The 19,496-nt window shown below is 41.6% G+C and overlaps 1 protein-coding gene across 1 annotated transcript in view; it reads right to left on the reverse strand.

Moving 5' to 3' along the window:
* The window catches only part of UBE2G1 (ubiquitin conjugating enzyme E2 G1), a 104,171-nt gene extending 93,710 nt beyond the window's left edge, over positions 1–10,461 (reverse strand). Inside the window, exon 1 of the mRNA XM_059996485.1 lies at positions 10,038–10,461. Within this exon, the coding sequence (XP_059852468.1) occupies positions 10,038–10,083 (46 nt within the window). The 5' untranslated portion in view covers positions 10,084–10,461. The remainder of the gene's footprint in view (positions 1–10,037) is intronic.
* Positions 10,462–19,496: the final 9,035 nt, after the last annotated feature.

Here is a 19,496-nt window from a genome sequence, read left to right on the forward strand (position 1 = left end):
TCTATTTGTTTTAAATCTGTCAACTTTAGACTTCTGTAATGTTAAGTAATTCTAATTACTGTTTTTTCTACATTGCTAAATGCAAAGGTTTTTTTTTTAATATATAACTTAATGCTCTTAAAAGAACTGACATCTTGATTCTGCTGTATCTAAAATATAGTCCTATTCCTATAAAGCCTTCCCTGACTTCACTGTACTCTCCCATAATTAATCACTCCTTCCTCAGTGCTACCTTCTGCTCCTTCCACATGTATGTTTTATACTTATACTGCATTATACTTATACTGCAATATGTACTTATGTTGCATTATAACTTTGTTTACATGTCCATCAACGCCTACAAAATGTAGCACCTCAAGGCAGGAATACCATATCAATTATCTTTGCATTCCCCCAGCATTTCTCAATGCAACTGAAGAGCTCAATAAATGAGCTTTTTTTTTTTTTGCGGTACGCGGGCCTCTCACCGTTGTGGCCTCTCCCGCTGCAGAGCACAGGCTCCGGACGCGCAGGCTCAGCGGCCGTGGCTCACGGGCCCAGCTGCTCCGCAGCATGTGGGATCTTCCCGGACTGGGGCACGAACCCGTGTCCCCTGCATTGGCAGGCGGACTCTCAACCACTGCGCCACCAGGGAAGCCCAATAAATGAGCTTTTATACTGATCCTCTCTTCCATTTTCCAAACGACAACACAAGAAGTTTAAAGGAGGATTATTTAAAATTAAGATGGAATTTCTACCTCAAACTACAGATTTCTCAATTCCAACTTCCTATTCCTTGAAAGTGTTGTTATGGCAATTATGTTGCTATGTTTGTAACTATGAATAGTAAGTTTAAAAAGGACTTCTCTACATGAAAAAAGACTGATAAAAATGCTCTGGTTACAAGTGACTTTTTAAAATTTTTTATTTTAATACACAGATTTATAGGGCAATGGAAAAAAACAGATCAGAAAGATCTCCTATACCCTTTACCCAGTTTCTCTCAATGCTAACATCCTGCATCACTATCGTATAATAGCGAACCCAAGAAATTGGCATTGGTACAATCCACACACTTTATTCCTATTGTATCACTCTTATTTGTGTGTGTGTATAGCTCTATGCAATTTTATCACATTTGCAGATTTATGTAACCACTATAAGACAGAAACAGTTCCATAACCACAAAGATCATTTATGCAGCCGCCTTATAGCAACACACTATTACCATCCTTAATCCCTAAAAACCACTAATCTATTCTCCATCTCTACAATTTTGTCATTTCAAGAATTTTATAAGGGTGTTAAGACCATTCAATGGGGAAAGGGAAGTCTCTTCAACAAATGGTGTTGGGAAAACTGGATATTCATACAGAAAAGAATGAAGTTGAACCCTTATCTTATATGACATACAAAAATTTACCCACAATGGATTAAAGACCTAACGTGAGACCTAAACTATAAAACTACTAGAGAAGGTTTGTGATATTGGACTTAGCACTGATTTCTTGGCTGTGACACCAAAAGCACAGACAACAAAAGCAAAAATAGACACCTGGAACTACATCAAACTTAAAAACTTTTATGCAAAGGACATAATCAGAGTTAAAAGGCAACCTATGGAAAGAGAGAAAATATTTGCAAATTATGTATCAGATAAAAGGTTAATATTCATAGTAATAAAGAATGTATACAACTTAACAACAAAAAATCAAATAACCTGATTTTAAAAACAGGTAAAGGACCTGAATCAACATTTTGCCAAAGGTGATCTACCAAGGCCAACGAAGATGGGAAAAGTTGCTTAATGTCAGTAATAATCAGAGAAATGCAAATCAAAACCATATCACCTCACATCAATCAGGATGGCTACAATTAAAAAAACAAGTGTTGGAGAACAAGTGGAGAAATTGGAGCCCTGTACACTGTTGGTGGGATTGTAAAATGGTGCTACTGCTATGGAAAACAGTATGGAGGTCGCTCAAAAGCATTAAAAATAAAACTTCTCAATACAGATGCACTACTCTGGTGGAGGATGTTGATATTGGGGGAAGCTAAGCTTGTGTGGGGGCAGGGGGTACTATGGGAAATCTCTGTATCTTTTACTCAATTTTGCTGTGAATTTAAAACTGTTGTAAAGGGAATTCCCAGGTGGTCCAATGGTTAGGACTTGGCGCTTTCACTACTGGGGCCCAGGTTCAATCCCTGGTCAGGGAACTAAGATCCCACAAGCCATGCCGCGTGGCCAAAAAATAAAATAAAATAAAATAAAAAATAAAACGGCTCTAAAAATAAGGTTTATTTTTAAAAAACAGAACTACCATATGACCCAGCAATCCCACTTCTGGGTATATTCAAAAGAATTGAAAGCAGGATTTTGAAGAGATATCTGCACATCCATGTTCATAGCAGCAATAATCACAATAGCTAACAGGTGAAAGCAACCCAAATGCATCTACAGATGAATGGATTAACAAAATGTGGTATATACAGACAATGGAGTATTATTCAGCCTTAAAAGGAAGGAAATCCTGTCATATGCTACAACATACATTACACTAATGAGCCAGTCACAAAAAGACAAAATACTGTATGAATTTACTTATATGAATCAAATGCAGAGAAACAGTAAAACAGTTGTTAGCAGCAGCTAGGTCAAGGGGGAGAGGGAGAGTTGTTTAATGGGTATAGAGTTTCAGTTTTTCAAGATGAAAGAGCTGGAGATTTGTTTCACAACAATGTGAATATACTTAACGCTACTGAACCATACACTTAAAAATGGTTAAGATGGTCAATTTTATGTTCTTTACCACACAGAAAAAAGAATTTTATATAAATGGAATCACAGAATATGCAACATTTTGAGATTAATTTTTCATTCAGCATAATTCCTTTGATATCATCTAAGTTGTTTTGTTTATCAATGGTATATTTCTTTTTACTGCTGAGTAGTATATTCCATGGTATGGATGTACCATGGTTTACTCATCCACTGAAGGACATCTGGGTTGTTTCCAGTTTGCAGTTATTACTAATAAAGCTACTATGAACATTTGCATGTAAGTTTTTATGAGGATATAAGTTTTCATTTCTCTAAAATAAATGCCCAAATGTGTACTTGATGGGTTGTATGGTGAGTGTATATTTAAACAAGAAACTGCAAACTGCTTCCACACTGACTGTACCATCTTACATTCCTACCAGCAATGTATGAGAGATGAAGTTTTTCTGCCTCCCCTGGCCAGCATCTGGTGTTAATTTCTTTTAATTTAACTATTCTATATAGGTATGTGGTGATATCTTACTGTGGTTTCAACTTTCATTTCCCTGGTGTTTAATGGTGTTGAACAACTTTTTATTTGCTTATTTGCCATCTGAAATGTGTTTTGCTCATTTTCTAAGCAGGCTGTTTTCTTTTACTGTTGAGTTTTGAAGAGTTCTTTGTATTTTCTAGATCAGTCTTTTGTCAGGTTGTTTGCAATTTTGTTCTTCCAGTTTGCAGCTTGTCTTTTCATTTGCCTTTCACAAAAGTTTTTTTATTTTGATGATGTCCAGTTTACCAATATTTCCTTTTATAGATCATTCTTTTGGCGCCATGTCTACTTTGCCTAGAATTACTCTTAAAATAGAAACTCTAATTAAAATACACCTTATATAAGAAATTGATAATATAATTAAAGTGTAAGTACATTCAAAAGCAAATCAAAAGTGTCTTCTAATATAAAGGGCATTTTTAGGTTTTGTTGTTTATACTTTTAACAGATCCCTAACCAATGGACAAGAAAGGCGAAGAAAAGCAGAGAAGGAAGAGTAGCAGTTTTTCTAAGTTATTAGACATTAATATAGAACATCAATAAAAGGTAAACATTTCCACTTACAAAAATTAACTTTTCAAAAATATTCTAGAACTTAACATCATAAAGAAAAGTACACATCTCTAGCAACTGCAATAAACTACAGAATTTTTTCCTAGCTGTTTCTTTGAGGGCCAGAATCTATCAATGGAGCAGCACTGATAAAAATTTCTGATTTAGGGAATTCCCTGGCTGTCCAGTGGTTAGCATCCACACTTTCACTGCGAGGGCACAGGTTCAATCCCTGGTCAGGGAAGTAAGATCCCGCAAGCCATGTGGCACAGCCAAAAAAAAAATCCTGATTTACTTGAATTAGCCTAATACTATCTTGCACTAGGTAAAAAAAATTTAAATTCTCTATTTTAACATGTATATATCTTATTTCCTAAAGACGCATTTTATTCTTATTCCCTCATTTATCTGTTCATACCAATAATTCATGTTCATTACCAAAATTTGCAAAATATTTGCTTTTTTTATTTGTACTTTTCTGTGGCTGAAATGCCTTCAACCAAATATAACTATACTATGTTTACCTGGCCAGACTGGTTCCATAAGCATATACTATGCTTTCCTCTCTGAAAAGTTATTTCCTATAAACCAGTCAAGGATGGCATTAAACAAGACTTTTGCAGGTCATCTAGTGTTTTAAATTCTAACAAAAATATTTCTAAATAATTTAGAAATGCAAAAATCCTTCATCCTGGGCTTCCCTGGTGGCGCAGTGGTTGAGAGTCCGCCTGCAGATGCAGGGGACACTGGTTCGTGCCCCGGTCCGGGAAGATCCCACATGCCGCGGAGCGGCTGAGCCCGTGAGCCATGGCCGCTGAGCCTGCGCGTGCTCCGCAAAGGGAGAGGCCACAACAGTGAGAGGCCCGCATACGGCAAAAAAAAAAAAAAAAAAAAAAAAAATCCTTCATCCTAAATTGAAGTGAGTCCATTAAAATAAAAGAATGCTTAGCATTTTACTTGCTTGAAGCAAGAGCACATCCACACTACAATTTACAATAAATTAGCATGACCTCCTCAAAGAAACTTGCACTAAAGTAAACAAGATCAAATAACCCAAGGATTGAAAGTCTTCTTGATATATACAAACACTCTTCACCTGAAAAGTCAAAAAGCAACAATAATACAGGAGTAGTGAATGGATTTTCAGATTTTCCTCACTCGATATCACTCTATCAATAATGAAGGCATCTAACGTACATTTATATGCACACATATCACCAAATATAATGTGTATTAACTCAAACTATATAATAAAACCATATACTTTGGCACTACTTTATAGTAAGTACAGATTATACTAATATACTAATATGTACAAATTAGAGTTTACTTCAGTATTTTAATATATTAAGCAGTACTTGAGAAAGTGAGGTCTTCCATTACAAAAGACAAGTACGTTTCATTCCGACTTTATACAAAAGTAAACTACCATTACTTATAAAAAACTAAATTTCATTATATATCAAAAATATTCAGAGTAACACAAATTATAACTTAAAACATTTACTCCCTAATGTTAAGAAAATTCACTAAAAAAAAAAAAAAAGAAAATTCACTTACTAAAAAATTAGACTTTTTTCCCAGCTTTACTGAAATAAAATTGACATATAACACTGCGTGTGTTTAAGGTATACACGATTCAATATATGTACATATTTTGAAATAAGATTCTGAAACATAACATCAGATGCATAATTCCTTGATGCTCCCTCCACTACAGGGATTACAAATCATCCAACACCCCTCCCTCAACCACAATGTCTGTTTCATTTATACTTTTTTTCTGACAGCATATAGTAGCTGCATTATTTCTATAACAGTGTAATGATTTCTGGATATAAAAATTCCCAAACTCTATTAAACAATTAGTGGTTTGATGAAATATAAACTTACTTTTATAATTTTCTTCCATTTCTAAATATGTGGGTAAACAACTATTAGTATACAAGTATTAATATTCTGCTCATCACCTAGAATCTTCTACCACTAGGGTATCCCTGTCAATAATCAATTACTCTATTTCTGCTACTTTAAGATTATTAATGAAATTTTATGTCAGAATGCCAATACATTCTAGAAAGGCCAATGAGAAATATTAAAAATTGGGCTTTCTTTGGCCCCATCTGGACATGTAGACTAATACTCTGTGAAGGTGAGGCCAGGAATCTGTATTTTTAACATACTCCCAAATGATTTTATTGCACATAAATCTGAGAAACACACATAACTAACTCATCACAACCTACTTACATATGTAGACAAGGAGACAAAGATTTGGGAATGTTGCAGATTACTTTAAAATATGCAATCAAAATTTCTACAGTAAAAGGAGTTCAATTATTTTATTGTTACTGCTTAAGAGATTCTTCTTGCTAGTTCTGGGATGACAGGTACCTATGAGAAAGCAACTGTGTTGTCAATGTTAAAAAAAACTCAAGTGATCTTAAAAAAAAAATCCTCTTATTCTTTATAAATGTTTATCATAAAATAAAAGTTAGTATGGTTAGAGTAGGGAATAAGTCCAATTAGTCCAATTTATTTTCTCAGAGTTAACTGCTAACACAAAAAAGCTTAGCGCTACTTTCAATCTATGACATTCTACAGAATGTTGGTCGTAAAGTGACAATGGCTAAAACATCTTTTTATTATTACCTTAAGAATATCACTTAGATTTTAATGTGCATTATTTCATACATAAAATTTTATTAAGATGAGAACATTTCCCCAATCATTTTGGTAGTTACTGGATAAATTAAGCTCGAATATTTAAATCTATAAAACCATATTTCACAACTGTGCTAAACTGCTGCTCCCTGGAAGACAATATAGCCAATTAAAAACAACGAAGTCTCTAATAAGAAGGTCCTGAATATGAATCTAGCAGCACCACTTACTACCTGTGTGACCTTGGGCAAGTTATTGATACTCTCTTAGCCTCAATTTCCTTATTAGGAGGATTAAATGAGATAATATATGTAAAGCTCTCAGCGAAATGCTTGGTAGATGCTATGCTAGTCCTCAGTAAACGTTAGCCCGTATAAACATATATATAAACATATATAGCTATATAAACATATACAGTATAAGAAGCCACACAAGAAATTATTGATGATGGCTGCTTCCAAGAAAAGCAGCCTGGGTTGGGATGGAAAGACTAAACCTTTTTTATACTCTTTATATTTTTAACCACTGCTTACAACACCTTTTCAAAAAAAAAAAATTAAATTATCTCTTGTGCTGTAGGATTTCTTAGTGTTTAGCATTATGCACTGCAAAAACTGAACTGTGACTGCTGAATTCGCAAAGAAGTAAGTCATAGTCTAATAATACCCACAAAGAAATATACAACCTATCTGATTTCATGAATCTGTTAGGTGTTCTTACTTGCTTCACAACGGCCATTATGGTCTTAATTAAAACACCTTAAACCAGAGTTTTCAACCTCAGATGACTATGTCCCTCAGGGGACATCTGGCAACAGAGACATTTTTGGTTGTCACAACTGAGGAGGTGTACTACTGGCATCTGGTGGGTAGGGGCCAAGAATGCTGCTAAACATTCTATTATGCATAGTATAGACCTTTACAACAATAATCAGCCCAAAACATCAGTGGTGCTGAGGCTGAGAAACTCTGCAACCCAAGGAACCATTCTGCTTCACTCAGAAAGTCACCAGGTTCTTCATTACAGTTACCAACAACACACAACACACACACAATAAATTCTCCCCTCAAATAATGAAGTAAAATCCTTCAGGACTGGCAGACTAGGGTCTCAATAAATGTAACTATTGTTAGCCACTGTTGTTGTTAAGTTTCTGAAATTCTAGCAGCTAGAATGGCTTAGGTTTGTGTGTCTACTCAGTTCAATACATTTCAAGATTTTCAAAGCATTTATTATTACGCCTTCCAAAAGTTCACTCTAAATTATTTCAAGAGACTACAGTTTACCATTCTTTCCTGTTTTCAAATGATATCTGAAAAACCAAAAAGCTCAAACAATGTACTACTAACCACTAAAATACAACAGGGCCTTTATTTCAGTATGTAGTTTTATCAAGTCTTCCCAATAAACTTGATATTTTCACATTTTCCTTAATACACTGGCCTTGGTCTGTTTTATACATTTTGAGCATGTTAATAACCTTCAAAAATTTAAGAAACTATTAACAACAGTCCATTGTGTCTGATCAAAAAGACAAGAAAATTAATCAGCAGCTAAGTAACTTTATAATGAGGCATGAAAAATTACAAACTAAATCATTCTGTTCTCCAAACTTAAAGCATATCTTGGTGTGCCTTATCAAAAAGTCAACCATTAAGAAAGAGCTTTGGGAAATGTCTTATCAATATTTGGGATTAATCTTGTAAAAGAGTGCAAAACTGAACCAAGTGCCTATCAAAATTTACAGCCTGTTCACAAATAGGTTGGAAAGAATTTTGAAATACTGCTACTGATAACACTGTTATTAGTCATACTTTACTATCTTAGTAACTGCTTAACTTCTTTTACACCTTTAAAACATGTATCTTTCCCATTATGAAAGAGTTGAGTACTGTTTTAATACTGATTTAGTATTTTAATACTGTTTAACAGTCCACCACATCATTAAAACTTATTCTGATTTAAAGTATTCTTAGGGAGAAAAAAGAACATCTTAATTCCTTCCTCCAAAACAAAACAAACCAGAAAAATACACAGAGTAACGTGTGTTTGCAAATGTAAGATGCAATAAAGTTATTCTTTCACTGCTTGCCCAATACCTTTGCGATGGACACAGGTATCACTAGAAATTCTCCATTCACTCCGTCACTCTCCCTGAGCATTTAGAACTTTAGTACTTGTCCAAACCTGCTTGCTCATGCTCTAATAATAAACCTAATTATACAACCTGTAACAGCCCCTGACAACCTTTTCCTTAAGAAGCCATAAAGGTGATTTAACTAACACCTCAACCTAAGTCTTAGTAAACCTATTTCAAAAATAGATGTCTTCATTTCAGCCTCTGGGTTCTGCCGAGGGCTCAGGGCCGCTGGCTGTGGAGCGGGGAGGTGAAGATCCGTCAGAACTGTGAAGGACACAGGCTGGGCGTTGGGCAGCAGTGGTTAACTGCTGGTTCATTTCTCTTTAAATCTGGCAGCACGTGGGGCGGCATTGTGAAGCCACCGACCCGCCTCCCCCCTTCCACTCCGCACACGTACGTCCCCGTCCCCACTGCGCATGCTCCACTCACACAGTCCTAGCAGAGTCGGAGCCAACCCCCTAAAAAGTCAACCTGGAAGCCGCAAACGGCCGGAGGCCGGGACAATGGGGGAGGGGGACGCAGGCACCTCTGGGGAGGCAGACTGGCCACCGCCCCAAGCCAGAGCCCGCGGGCCTCAGCCCCGGGGACCCGCAGGCCTGCACAGGAGCCGGAGTCGCTCGGAGCACAAAGCCCCGAGCCGGCCAGCGAGCGGCTCTCGGCTCGGCCCGCTCCTACCCTCCCCCAGCCGGGCGGCGCAGCCGGAGCCCGTGCCAGGCGGAGGCAGGCGAGGCGGCGTCCCGCGCCCCGCAGGGTTCTCAGACCCCGCGCGCCCGCGACGAGGCCGCGGAGGCCGGGGCTTTTGTTGTCCGCCACAACTCCGCGGACCCGGCGCTGCCTGGGCAGAAGTTTGGCGCGCCTCACCTATCCGCCCGGGGGCCAGTTCCTCTCGCCCACCCTGCCCCCGGCTGTCGGCCCGCGGCTCCGACAGCCGAGCCCCGGACGCGCAGCCGGTCCGGCCCAGACGCTCTTCCTGCCTCGGGGGTCCGGCGGCCTCTGCCGCACCTGAGCCCGGACCCGCCCCTCCAGGGAGGGTCCGCCGGGGCTGTGGACCTACAGCCCCTCCCCCGCAACGTCCCACCGAACGGTGGGGGAGGGGGCAACCTCCCCTCCTTCCCCCGGGGCGGCAGGCCCGGTCCTGGGGCCGAGGCTGGGGCGCGTCCCCGCCCCTAATGCCCTAAGAAAGCAGGGAAAGAAGTAATGGGCCCGGCTGGGACTGGCGCCCTGGCTCCCCAACCTCGCAGGCCCGCTCCCGGCCTCGCCGGGGGCTGCCGCTTCCCCTCGCCCGTCCGGCCGCCCGCCCGGGAGCGCCCAGGAGGAGGAGAGGAGGAGCAGGCAGCTGCTCGCCGCGATCGCGGCCCGGGCCGGCGCCCCTCCACCCGCCCGCTCACCTGCCAGCTGTCTTCGCAGTAGCAGTGCCGACTGCAGCTCCGTCATCCTCCCCGCCAAGGGCCCGGGCTGGCGCCGGGGCTTCCGAAGAACTGGGGACAGGCTCTGGGGCTGCTCGAGCTGGGTGTGCTGAGGAACCCGGGCCCCCACGACGGGAGCGCCGAAGCCAACGGAGGCTGGGCTGGGGCGGCGGTAGCGGCGTCTCGCTGCCGGTGCGAGTCAGCTCGCTTCAGCTTTCCTCACAGCGCCTCACGCCCGGAAGGGGAGGGTACCCGTGCCGCCGCGGCGCGCACTGGGACTTCGCTCGCCCGCTTCCCTCCTTCAACCCGCCAGTCGGCCCCACCGGTGCCTTCCCCCGCCACTGCCTCACTGCGCGCAGGGTCGCTCCACGCAGGCGCGCTGGGGCTGCCTACTTCGGAAGCTGCCCTCCCGCTAGGCCGACCCCTCTGGCTCCCTGCCCCGCCTCCGGAGGCGGAACCCCGCCCCCTCCGCGCAGTGGCCCCTGACGCCGCCATCTTGGGAAGGTCGCCGCCTGGCCTGGTGCCGGGGCCTCGGCGGGAGACGCCCCGCAGACGCCATGACAAAGAGGTCGCGGAGGGTCAAGACAGCACCTCCGGGTCGAAGCAGGTGGTCTGAGAGTGAAGGGGCCAAAAGAAGTGGTAGGTGCCTAGTTGTTGGCGAGCGCCCAACAGCTATCTAACACTCCACATATGGTGTGCGAATTAGTCATTGTTAAAGGCGAACTTAGTATACACGGTGTGCCCCATTTTAAGCACACCTCCAAAATAGACTTCAGATATGCTGGTAGTTCACTTTACAGAAAGTTGCACAAAAAGATTCTTGAAATAAAAAAAATGTTCTGCATCTCATAGCACAAAATGTTTAAACACCATTAATAATCTCTATGTGTAAAGTGAGTTGAGATTAGCAAAATCTGATATACACGGTGCAAAATATCCAGAAAGGCATCTACTATGTAAAGTCTAAGTGCGGGATCTAGGGTTTGGAAAAAGCAACCTTACCCCGCTCTACCTCTTCTCATCCTCATTCCCACAGCTTTCTGCCTTGCATAACAGAGTCTTAATAAAGAGACGGAGCAGAAGGAAAAATGATACCTAATGGCACTCAAATGTATCTGTTCCTTCAAAAATATTTACTGAACCTGGGCTTCCCTGGTGGTGCAGCGGTTGAGAGTCTGCCTGCCGATGCAGCGGACACAGGTTCTTGCCCCGGTCCGGGAAGATCCCACATGGCGCGGAGCGGCTAGGCCCGTGAGCCATGGCCGCTGAGCCTGCGTGCCCGGAGCCTGTGCTCTGCAACGGGAGAGGCCACAATAGTGAGAGGCCCGCGTACCGCAAAAAAAAAAAAAAAAAAAAAAAAAAAAATATATATATATATATATATATATATATATATATTTCCTGAACCTGCATTAACTTTGCACCTGAACTGTAGAAGACACAGAGAACACAGCTCTGTTCCTATCCTCAAAGGTCTTACAGTCTCCGTGAGCTCCAGGTAGGGTAGCCAGAGGAGGACCAGGTTCTAATACAGTTTCTTGATTCCAAAAATTACTGAAAAAATTGTCCTCACTCTCCCCCTAAAACAAGACTTAAAAGGAACAAATAAACATTAAGAGTGAATCTGCAGGGCTTCCCTGGTAGCGCAGTGGTTAAGAATCCGCCTGCCAATGCAGGGGACACAGTTCAAGCCTTGGTCCAGGAAGATCCCACATGCCGCAGAGCAACTAAGCCCGTGCGACACAACGACTGAGCCTGTGCTCTAGAGCCCGGGAGCCACAGCTACTGAGCCCGCGTGCCACAACTACTGAAGCCCGTGCGCCTAGAGCTGGTGCTCTGCAACAAGAGAAACCACCACAATGAGAAGCCCACGCACCACAACAGAGTAGCCCCCCTCGCCGCAACTAGAGAAATACGACGTGCAGAAAAAAAAAAAAAAAGAGTGAATCTGCATAAAAACATAAATCTACCATTAAAAAAAACGGTGAATCTGGACTCCTTTGGGAAACAACTCCCTGGAGCTAACCCAGGTTTTGTGAAGCCTAAAATTTACTCCGTTTGAAGGACTCTCTTTAGGGAAAAAATTTTTTTAATTGCATTTGAATATGATTGTCTATTTAGAATGAGAAAATAAACCACAAATAACTGTATGCTTGGAAAATTGTTCCCTTTCTCTGAGATCTCTTGAGGCAGGTTGTCAGAAATTCTGCTTGATTGCAACATGGTTTCCTCTCTCACCTAAAACAAATTCCAGCCTTCAGGGGAGCTCTAAAGCTTCCTTAGCTTTACCAGAAAAAAAATCCGTTTCTGACACCATCCCTCCTTTCTGGACCAAAAATCTTTCTATTTAAGTAAATTTTTAGTTTTATCAAAGTAGTAAATACACATAGTTCATAACCGGTGTATTAAGGATTATAGTGAAAAACAAACGTATTTCTCACATGTGCCCTTCACCATTCCTAAATCCTGCTTACCAAACGCAACCCCTTTTAACTCTTTTAGCAGTTTCTTCTCGTAGTTACCTCCATTTATTCTAAATGATATAATGCTTTTTCTTGACTTATCCATTTTAGACCTTATATATTTATTCTTATTGTAACTGATAAGGATTTAACTGTCATGCTACTTTCCATCTTTTATTCTCCTAAATTATTAAATTATCGTATTTAGTTATAGCAATAAATGGTTTTTACACTATTGTGACTTTGTAAATGTTGAATAGGAGAGTCAAATACTATAATGGATTATATTCATTCCTTACACAGATTTTTTTTTGGAGGCCTAGTGTTTCTAATTATACTTTTTTTTTCTTGCAGTATCTTGATTATAATTAATATCCTTCCCTTCCCTATTCCACCCTAGTGCTATCGTACCACTTACCCTATCAAGCCCTTTTTCTTGAAACTCTCCCTTCTAGAAGTCTCTATGTTACCCTCTAACCTGGGCTGGTTGCTTTGGGCTATGCTTCCTACATAGAAGTCTTCTTAGGACTCCCCTTGGCTGCTCTCCTGGGCTGAGTCTACTGCATCCTAGATCAAGTCTAATTACTTTTTGTTACTCCCTTCTTTTGCTGGAGCATATTATCAGATAACTTCTGATGAGTATACATGAGGCAAATTTTCCAAGTCCTTATAATAACAGCTGAAAATGTCATTATTTTAAACATCTATAATTAAGTGCCACTTTAGCTGGGTACAGAATTTTATGTTTAAAATCAAATATTTTTTCTTGAAAAATGTGAAAGCATTGGTCCATTGTCTTTTAGCATCCAGTGTTGCTGTTGATTCTTATTCCATTGTCAGTGACCTCAGTGACCTACTTTTTTTTCTTCTCTGGATAGTCTTAGGATTTTTTTTTCTGACTGTGTTGGGTCTTCGTTGCTGCACGCAGGCTCTGTCTAGTTGCAGCAAGCGGGGGCTACACTTTCTTGCGGTGGGTGAGCTTCTCATTGCAGTGGCTTTTCTTGTTGTGGAGCACGGGCTTCAGTAGTTGTGGCGCACGGGCTTAGTTGCTCCACTGCATGTGGGATCTTCCCGGACTAGGGCTTGAACCCGTGTGCCCTGCATTGGCAGGTGGATTCTTAACCACTGTGCTACCAGGAAAGTCCTTTTTTTGTATTTTAAAGTATCATGATAATATGCTTTGGTTGTCTATAGGATGTTTTCTTTTTTTAATTCACTGGATTCACAGTGAGTTTTGTAGTGACAGAATGGTTGTTTTCATTTACATACAGAAATAAGCTTAGAATAATGAGATAGTCTGCATTTTTCTGGTATATAAAAAATTATTTTAAAAAGCAGTTGAGGGGCTTCCCTGGTGGCGCAGTGGTTGAGAGTCCACCTGCCGATGCAGGGGACACGGGTTCGTGCCCCGGTCCGGGAAGATCCCACATGCCACGGAGTGGCTGGGCCCGTGAGCTATGGCCACTGAGCCTGCGCGTCCGGAGCCTGTGCTCCGCAACGGTGAGAAGCCCGCGTACCGCAAATAATAATAAAATAATAATAATAAAAGCAGTTGATTTTTGTATGTTGATCCTGCAACCTCACTAAACTCTAAATTAACAATTTATAGATTATTTTTATTTTCTATGTAAATAATGTAAGTCCAAATAATGGTGTTTCTATTTCTTTCTTTTGATACATTGTTTCTCTTTTTGCCTCACTGTGCTGGCTAGGACCTCCAGCAGAGTTGCGTAGAAGTAGTAGTGGGCACCCTTATTTTTTTCCATTCTTAAATGGTTATTTTGATGTTTCATTATTTTTTTCATGCTGTAGATTTTTTTGTAGATCACTTTAACAAGCTAATGAAGTTCCCTTCTATTCCTTGCTTATTAAGATTTTTAAAATTAATTTATTTATTTTATTTATTTATTTTTGGCTGCGTTGGATTTTCGTTGCTGCATGCGAGCTTTCTCTGGTTGTGGCGAGCAGGGGCTACTCTTCATTGCGGTGCGCAGGCTTCTCATTGTGGTGGCTTCTCTTGTTGCGCAGCACGGGCTCTAGGCATGCGGGCTTCAGTAGTTGTGGCTCGTGGGCTCTAGAGCACAGGCTCAGTAGTTGTGGCACATGGGCTTCATTGCTCCATGGCATGTGGGAACTTCCCAGACCAGGGTTCAAACCCGTGTCCCCTGCATTGGCAGGCAGATTCTTAACCACTGCGCCACCAGGGAAGCCCTAAGATTTATTTTTAAAATAATCCCCAAATCTTTATCTCCAGCCCAGATCTTTCACTAGTTCATGTCAGCGCATCTAACTGTCTAACTCTGTGTTCATTGACCTAACAAATGTTCATTGAACACCTACTGTGAGCTAGAGGTGATTCTAAGACCTAGGGTCAGGGAGTAAACTAGACAGACCAAGTTCCTGCCCACATGGCACAGACATCCAGTGAGAGAGGACAATCAGTTAAAAAGGTAAACAAATATTAAACAAGTCATCATTATAACAAGTGATATGATAGAAGTAAAAAAGGAAAAGAGTAAAGTTTAGATAAGGTAGTCAGGGAAGTCCTCTCTCAAGAGATTATATTTGAGCTGAGTTCTGAATTACAAGTAGGAGATGCCATTTGAGGATTCTGGGGAAGAGCATTCCAGGCGAGGAAAAGCTACTTCTAAGACCCTATGGTAAGAAAGACCTCGGCTTGGGACTTCCCTGGTGACACAGTGGTTAAGAATCTGCCTACCAATGCAGGGGACATGGGTTCGAGCCGTGGTCCGGGAAGATCCCACATGCCGCGGAGCAACCAAGCCCGTGTGCCACAACTACTGAGCCTGAGCTCTAGAGCCTGCGAGCCACAACTACTGAGCCCGCAAGCCACAACTACCAAAGCCCGCACGCCTAGAGCCCACGTTCCACAACAAGAGAAGCCACCGCAATGAGAAGCCTGTGCACCACAACGAAGAGTAGCCCCTGCTTGCCGCAACTAGAGAAAGCCCACGCACAGCAATGAAGACCCAACACAGACAAAAATAAATAAAATAAAATAAATAAATCCAAAAAAAGCCTAAAAAAAAAGAATGTAAACCCTGAAAAAAAGTAAACCCTGAATATCAATTTAGAAATGAATAAATAAATTTATTTTTTAAAAAAAGGAGAAAGAGCTTGGCTTGTCCAAAGACTAGAAAGGGGGTCAGCATGGGTGTGGCGGCCCTACTGGAACCTGATGAAAAGGGTGCTAAGAGCAGGTTGGAGAGGCAGACAGGGGTCATCTTACAAAGGAGGCCTTGTTGACCACAGGAAAGAGTCTGGATTTTAGTTTAGTTACAGTGGAAGCCTTGAGACTGGTGATTTTTTACATTGTTTAAAACTCCCTTTGGCACTTATACAAAAGAGAAGACTTTACTGGAAGATCAGTAAGAAGGTTATTGCAGAAGATGAGGCAAAAGATGGTGGTAACTTGAACCAGAATGGGGGCAAGGATGGTAAAGTAGGTGTGGGGAGGGGAGATTGGGAATGGATTTGAGATAAATTTTGGAAGTAAAATAGGAAGGGCATGCTGATGGATTGAATGTGGGTGAAGGGGAAAGACGACTCCTAGGTTTATGACCCCTGGAAGAACTGGCTTTATTTCAAAAAGGAAGACGGGAACAACAAGTTCAAGTGGGTGATATAAAGAGATCTATTTTGGATGAGTTATATTTTAGCTCTTTATTAGACATCCAAGCAGAGATGTCAAATTAGCATATGCATACATAAGACGAGCTCAGAGGAGAGGCCAAGGCTATAGGTTATAGATCTATAGATACAAATTTGGAGAGATCAGGTTTCCTAGGGAGAGAGTGAACTGAAATTTTTTTTATTTTTATTTTTGGCTGTACCACGTGGCTTGCAGGATCTTAGTTCCCCAACCAGGGATGAACATAAAGGAGAAAAACAAGTGTGGGGTGTTACAAAAGCCAAGACAGGAGCAAACGTTCCCAGGAGGAAGGAATGGTCAACTGCAACAGGCTATTGAGAGGTAGAGAAAGATGAAGACTGAGAAGGATGCACTGAATTTTTTTTTTAATTAAGACAACATTCACTATGTACAAAGTAACTGAATAACCACTTTGATGCATTACCTCACAGATTACATACATTAACCCTATTATTTCCATTCTACAGATGAGGAAACTGAGGCTTAGATTCAGCAGCCTTCTCAGATGTCAAATCCTCTTAAAACATAGTAAATGGTGGAATTGAGATTGAAACCCCAACTGTCTGTTGCCAAAACCTGAGCTATTACCCACTGTACCGTACAGCCTCCTGTAACAGCAGGTATAAGAGGCTGCATTCTGTCTCCTTAATATATTAAGTTACTTAACAACTCACCCAGGCATGACCATACTACCTGTTTCACATTTCACTACCTGAAAGAACTTAGTAACATTTCACACCCAGATGTTTGTGCACTTTGTCTTCCAAATCTTTTAGGAAAATGTTCAACGAAGAAATTTCCAGCATTAACCTGCAGGTGGTCTCAGTATTAACACTATTCTATTCAGAGAAATCTTTATATAATGTATTCTGCATTTGGAATTTTTTTTCTTGAGGTATAATTGACATATTAGTTTCAGGTGTACAGCATAATGATTCCATGTTTGTATACACTGAGATCACCACAATAAGTCTAGTTACCATCCATCACCATACATAATTAACAAAAAAATTTTTTCTTACAATGAGACTTTTAAGATGTACTCTCTTAGCAACTTTCAACTATTCGATACAGTATTATTAACTATAGTCTCCATGATACACATGACATCCCCGTGACTTGTTTTATAACTGGAAGTTCGTACATTTTGATTCCTTTCACACTCCCCCTCCCCCACCACGCACTGAATTTTGAAACTGAGAAGCTGTTTTTGACCTTGATAGAAGGATTTTGATGGAGCAATGTTGACAGCAGGCAGAGCAAAGTGGGTTGAAGGCTAAATGCAAGATGGAAAAATAGAGATCTCAGTGTCGTGTGCTTATTTGAGGTTTGTGGTCATGAACTGCAAAAGGAACCAGTAGGTCCAGCCCGGTAATTTTTTTTTTTTCTGGCAATTTTCAGTTGCTCAGGTGTAGGCATGAAAAACTCTGATAGCTGGGGTACATTTAGGGTTGGGGGCTATCCGTCAAGTAACTGGAGATTGAGATGGAGACAGGCAAGTTTGTTGAAGTTGTATGAAGAGAGTGCCTGTAGTAATGGACTCTTCTCTAAGCTGAGTAGAGAAGGAAGTGAAAATGGGAGGGAGCTGATGGTGAAAAAGTGATACAAATAATGGGATCTTGATGAGTTTGAAGAGTGGTGTGGTATAGACACTAAAGCAAATTGGCTGGCAGGATAGGAAATGGTGGTCAGGGTGGGGGGTTTGAAATCCAGAATTCAGTTGAGGTATGGTCATGGGTGGTGAGTTGGTCTCCTGTGAACATAGGAGAGGCTGGCGGGTGGGGAGGGGAGGGGAGGGGAGGAAGTCAAGGAGGTGACAGGCAGGAGTACTGGATAGGTCTTCCACGTGGGTAATTAAGTCCCCAAGGACAAGAGGTGGAGTAGAATGAAGGGAAAGGCTGTGAACCAGGAGACAAAGTTATTGGTGAATGGGTCCACAGATAATAGCAATAAAGAGAGTAATAAGTGGGACTTCCCTGGCGGTCCAGTGGTTAAGACTCTGTGCTTCCACTGCAGGGGGCAAGGGTTTGATCACTGGTCAGGGAACTAAAATCCCATAGGCGGAGCGGCACGGCCAAAAAAAAAAGAGAGAGTAATAAGTGGTATAGCGGAGATGGCGTTAACCTCCAAGAGCTCGGGTTTGGGAAAGTAAAGGAGAAGAAAGACTGGGAAGAAGCAGTGAGGAACCAGGAGACTATGCTAAGCCTACTGGCCCTGAGATCCATGAAATGTGAGAGAAGACAGCCTTCCCTTGAGAGGGCTGAGGAACCTGAGTCCTTAGAAGAGAGCCGGGTTCAGATAAGGCCAGGAGGTGAAGAAGTGTCCCGTAAGCACCTCAAGCTACTGTGATCAGAACACACTGTCAGGGTGGGGGTGGGGAGATAAATCAGGAGTGTGGGATTAACATATATACACTACTCCCTATAAAATAGAGAAACAACAAGGACCTACTGTATGGTATAGGGAACTATACTCAATACCTTATAATAACTTATAACGGAAAAGAATCTGAAAAAAATAGATATATTTTTATACATATAAATGAAGCACTTTGCTGTACACCCAAACCTAACACATTGTAAATAAACTATACTTCAATTTTTTCTAATGGTTAAAATTAAAAAAAAAAAAAAAAACCTTAAAAGTAAAAACAAAAACCTCACTGTCTTCCCCCCAACCTGCTGTCACATCTGACAGTACCTAGTCACCCAGGTCAGAAAAGAGAGAGTCAGCCTCGGTGCCCCACCCCCTTTCTCACATCTGATCAACCACCAAGACCTAAGTGTTCCCTCTTTTCCATTTCCTTGGACACTCCTTAATCGAGGACTTGATGACTGCTGCAACCTCTGGAAGGGTCTCCTGGCCACTGGTCTTGACCTTCTCTCCCTTCATCTATTTTCTGCAGCCACAGCAAAACTTTCAAAATGCAAATCTGCTATTGTTCCAATCCTACTTAAAACTCTTCAGTGGCCTCCCAAGTATTACAGGATGAAGCCCAAGCTCCCCAATATGGTTTATAATTTTTTTTTTTTTTTTTTTTAGGTACGCGGGCCTCTCACTGTTGTGGCCTCTCCCGTTGCGGAGCACAGGCTCCAGACGCGCAGTCTCAGAGGCCATGGCTCACGGGCCCAGCCGCTCCGCAGCATGTGGGATCTTCTCAGACCGGGGCACGAACCCGTGTCCCCTGCATCGGTAGGCGGACTCTCAACCACTGCGCCATGAGGGAAGCCCCACAATATGGTTTAATTGTCCTTTACAGTCTAGTCTCTGTAGACTTCTCCAGGTTTATCCTGCACCTCTCATCTT

The sequence above is a fragment of the Delphinus delphis genome, chromosome 19 (genome assembly GCF_949987515.2).
Source record: "Delphinus delphis chromosome 19, mDelDel1.2, whole genome shotgun sequence".
Classification (NCBI taxonomy): domain Eukaryota; kingdom Metazoa; phylum Chordata; class Mammalia; order Artiodactyla; family Delphinidae; genus Delphinus; species Delphinus delphis.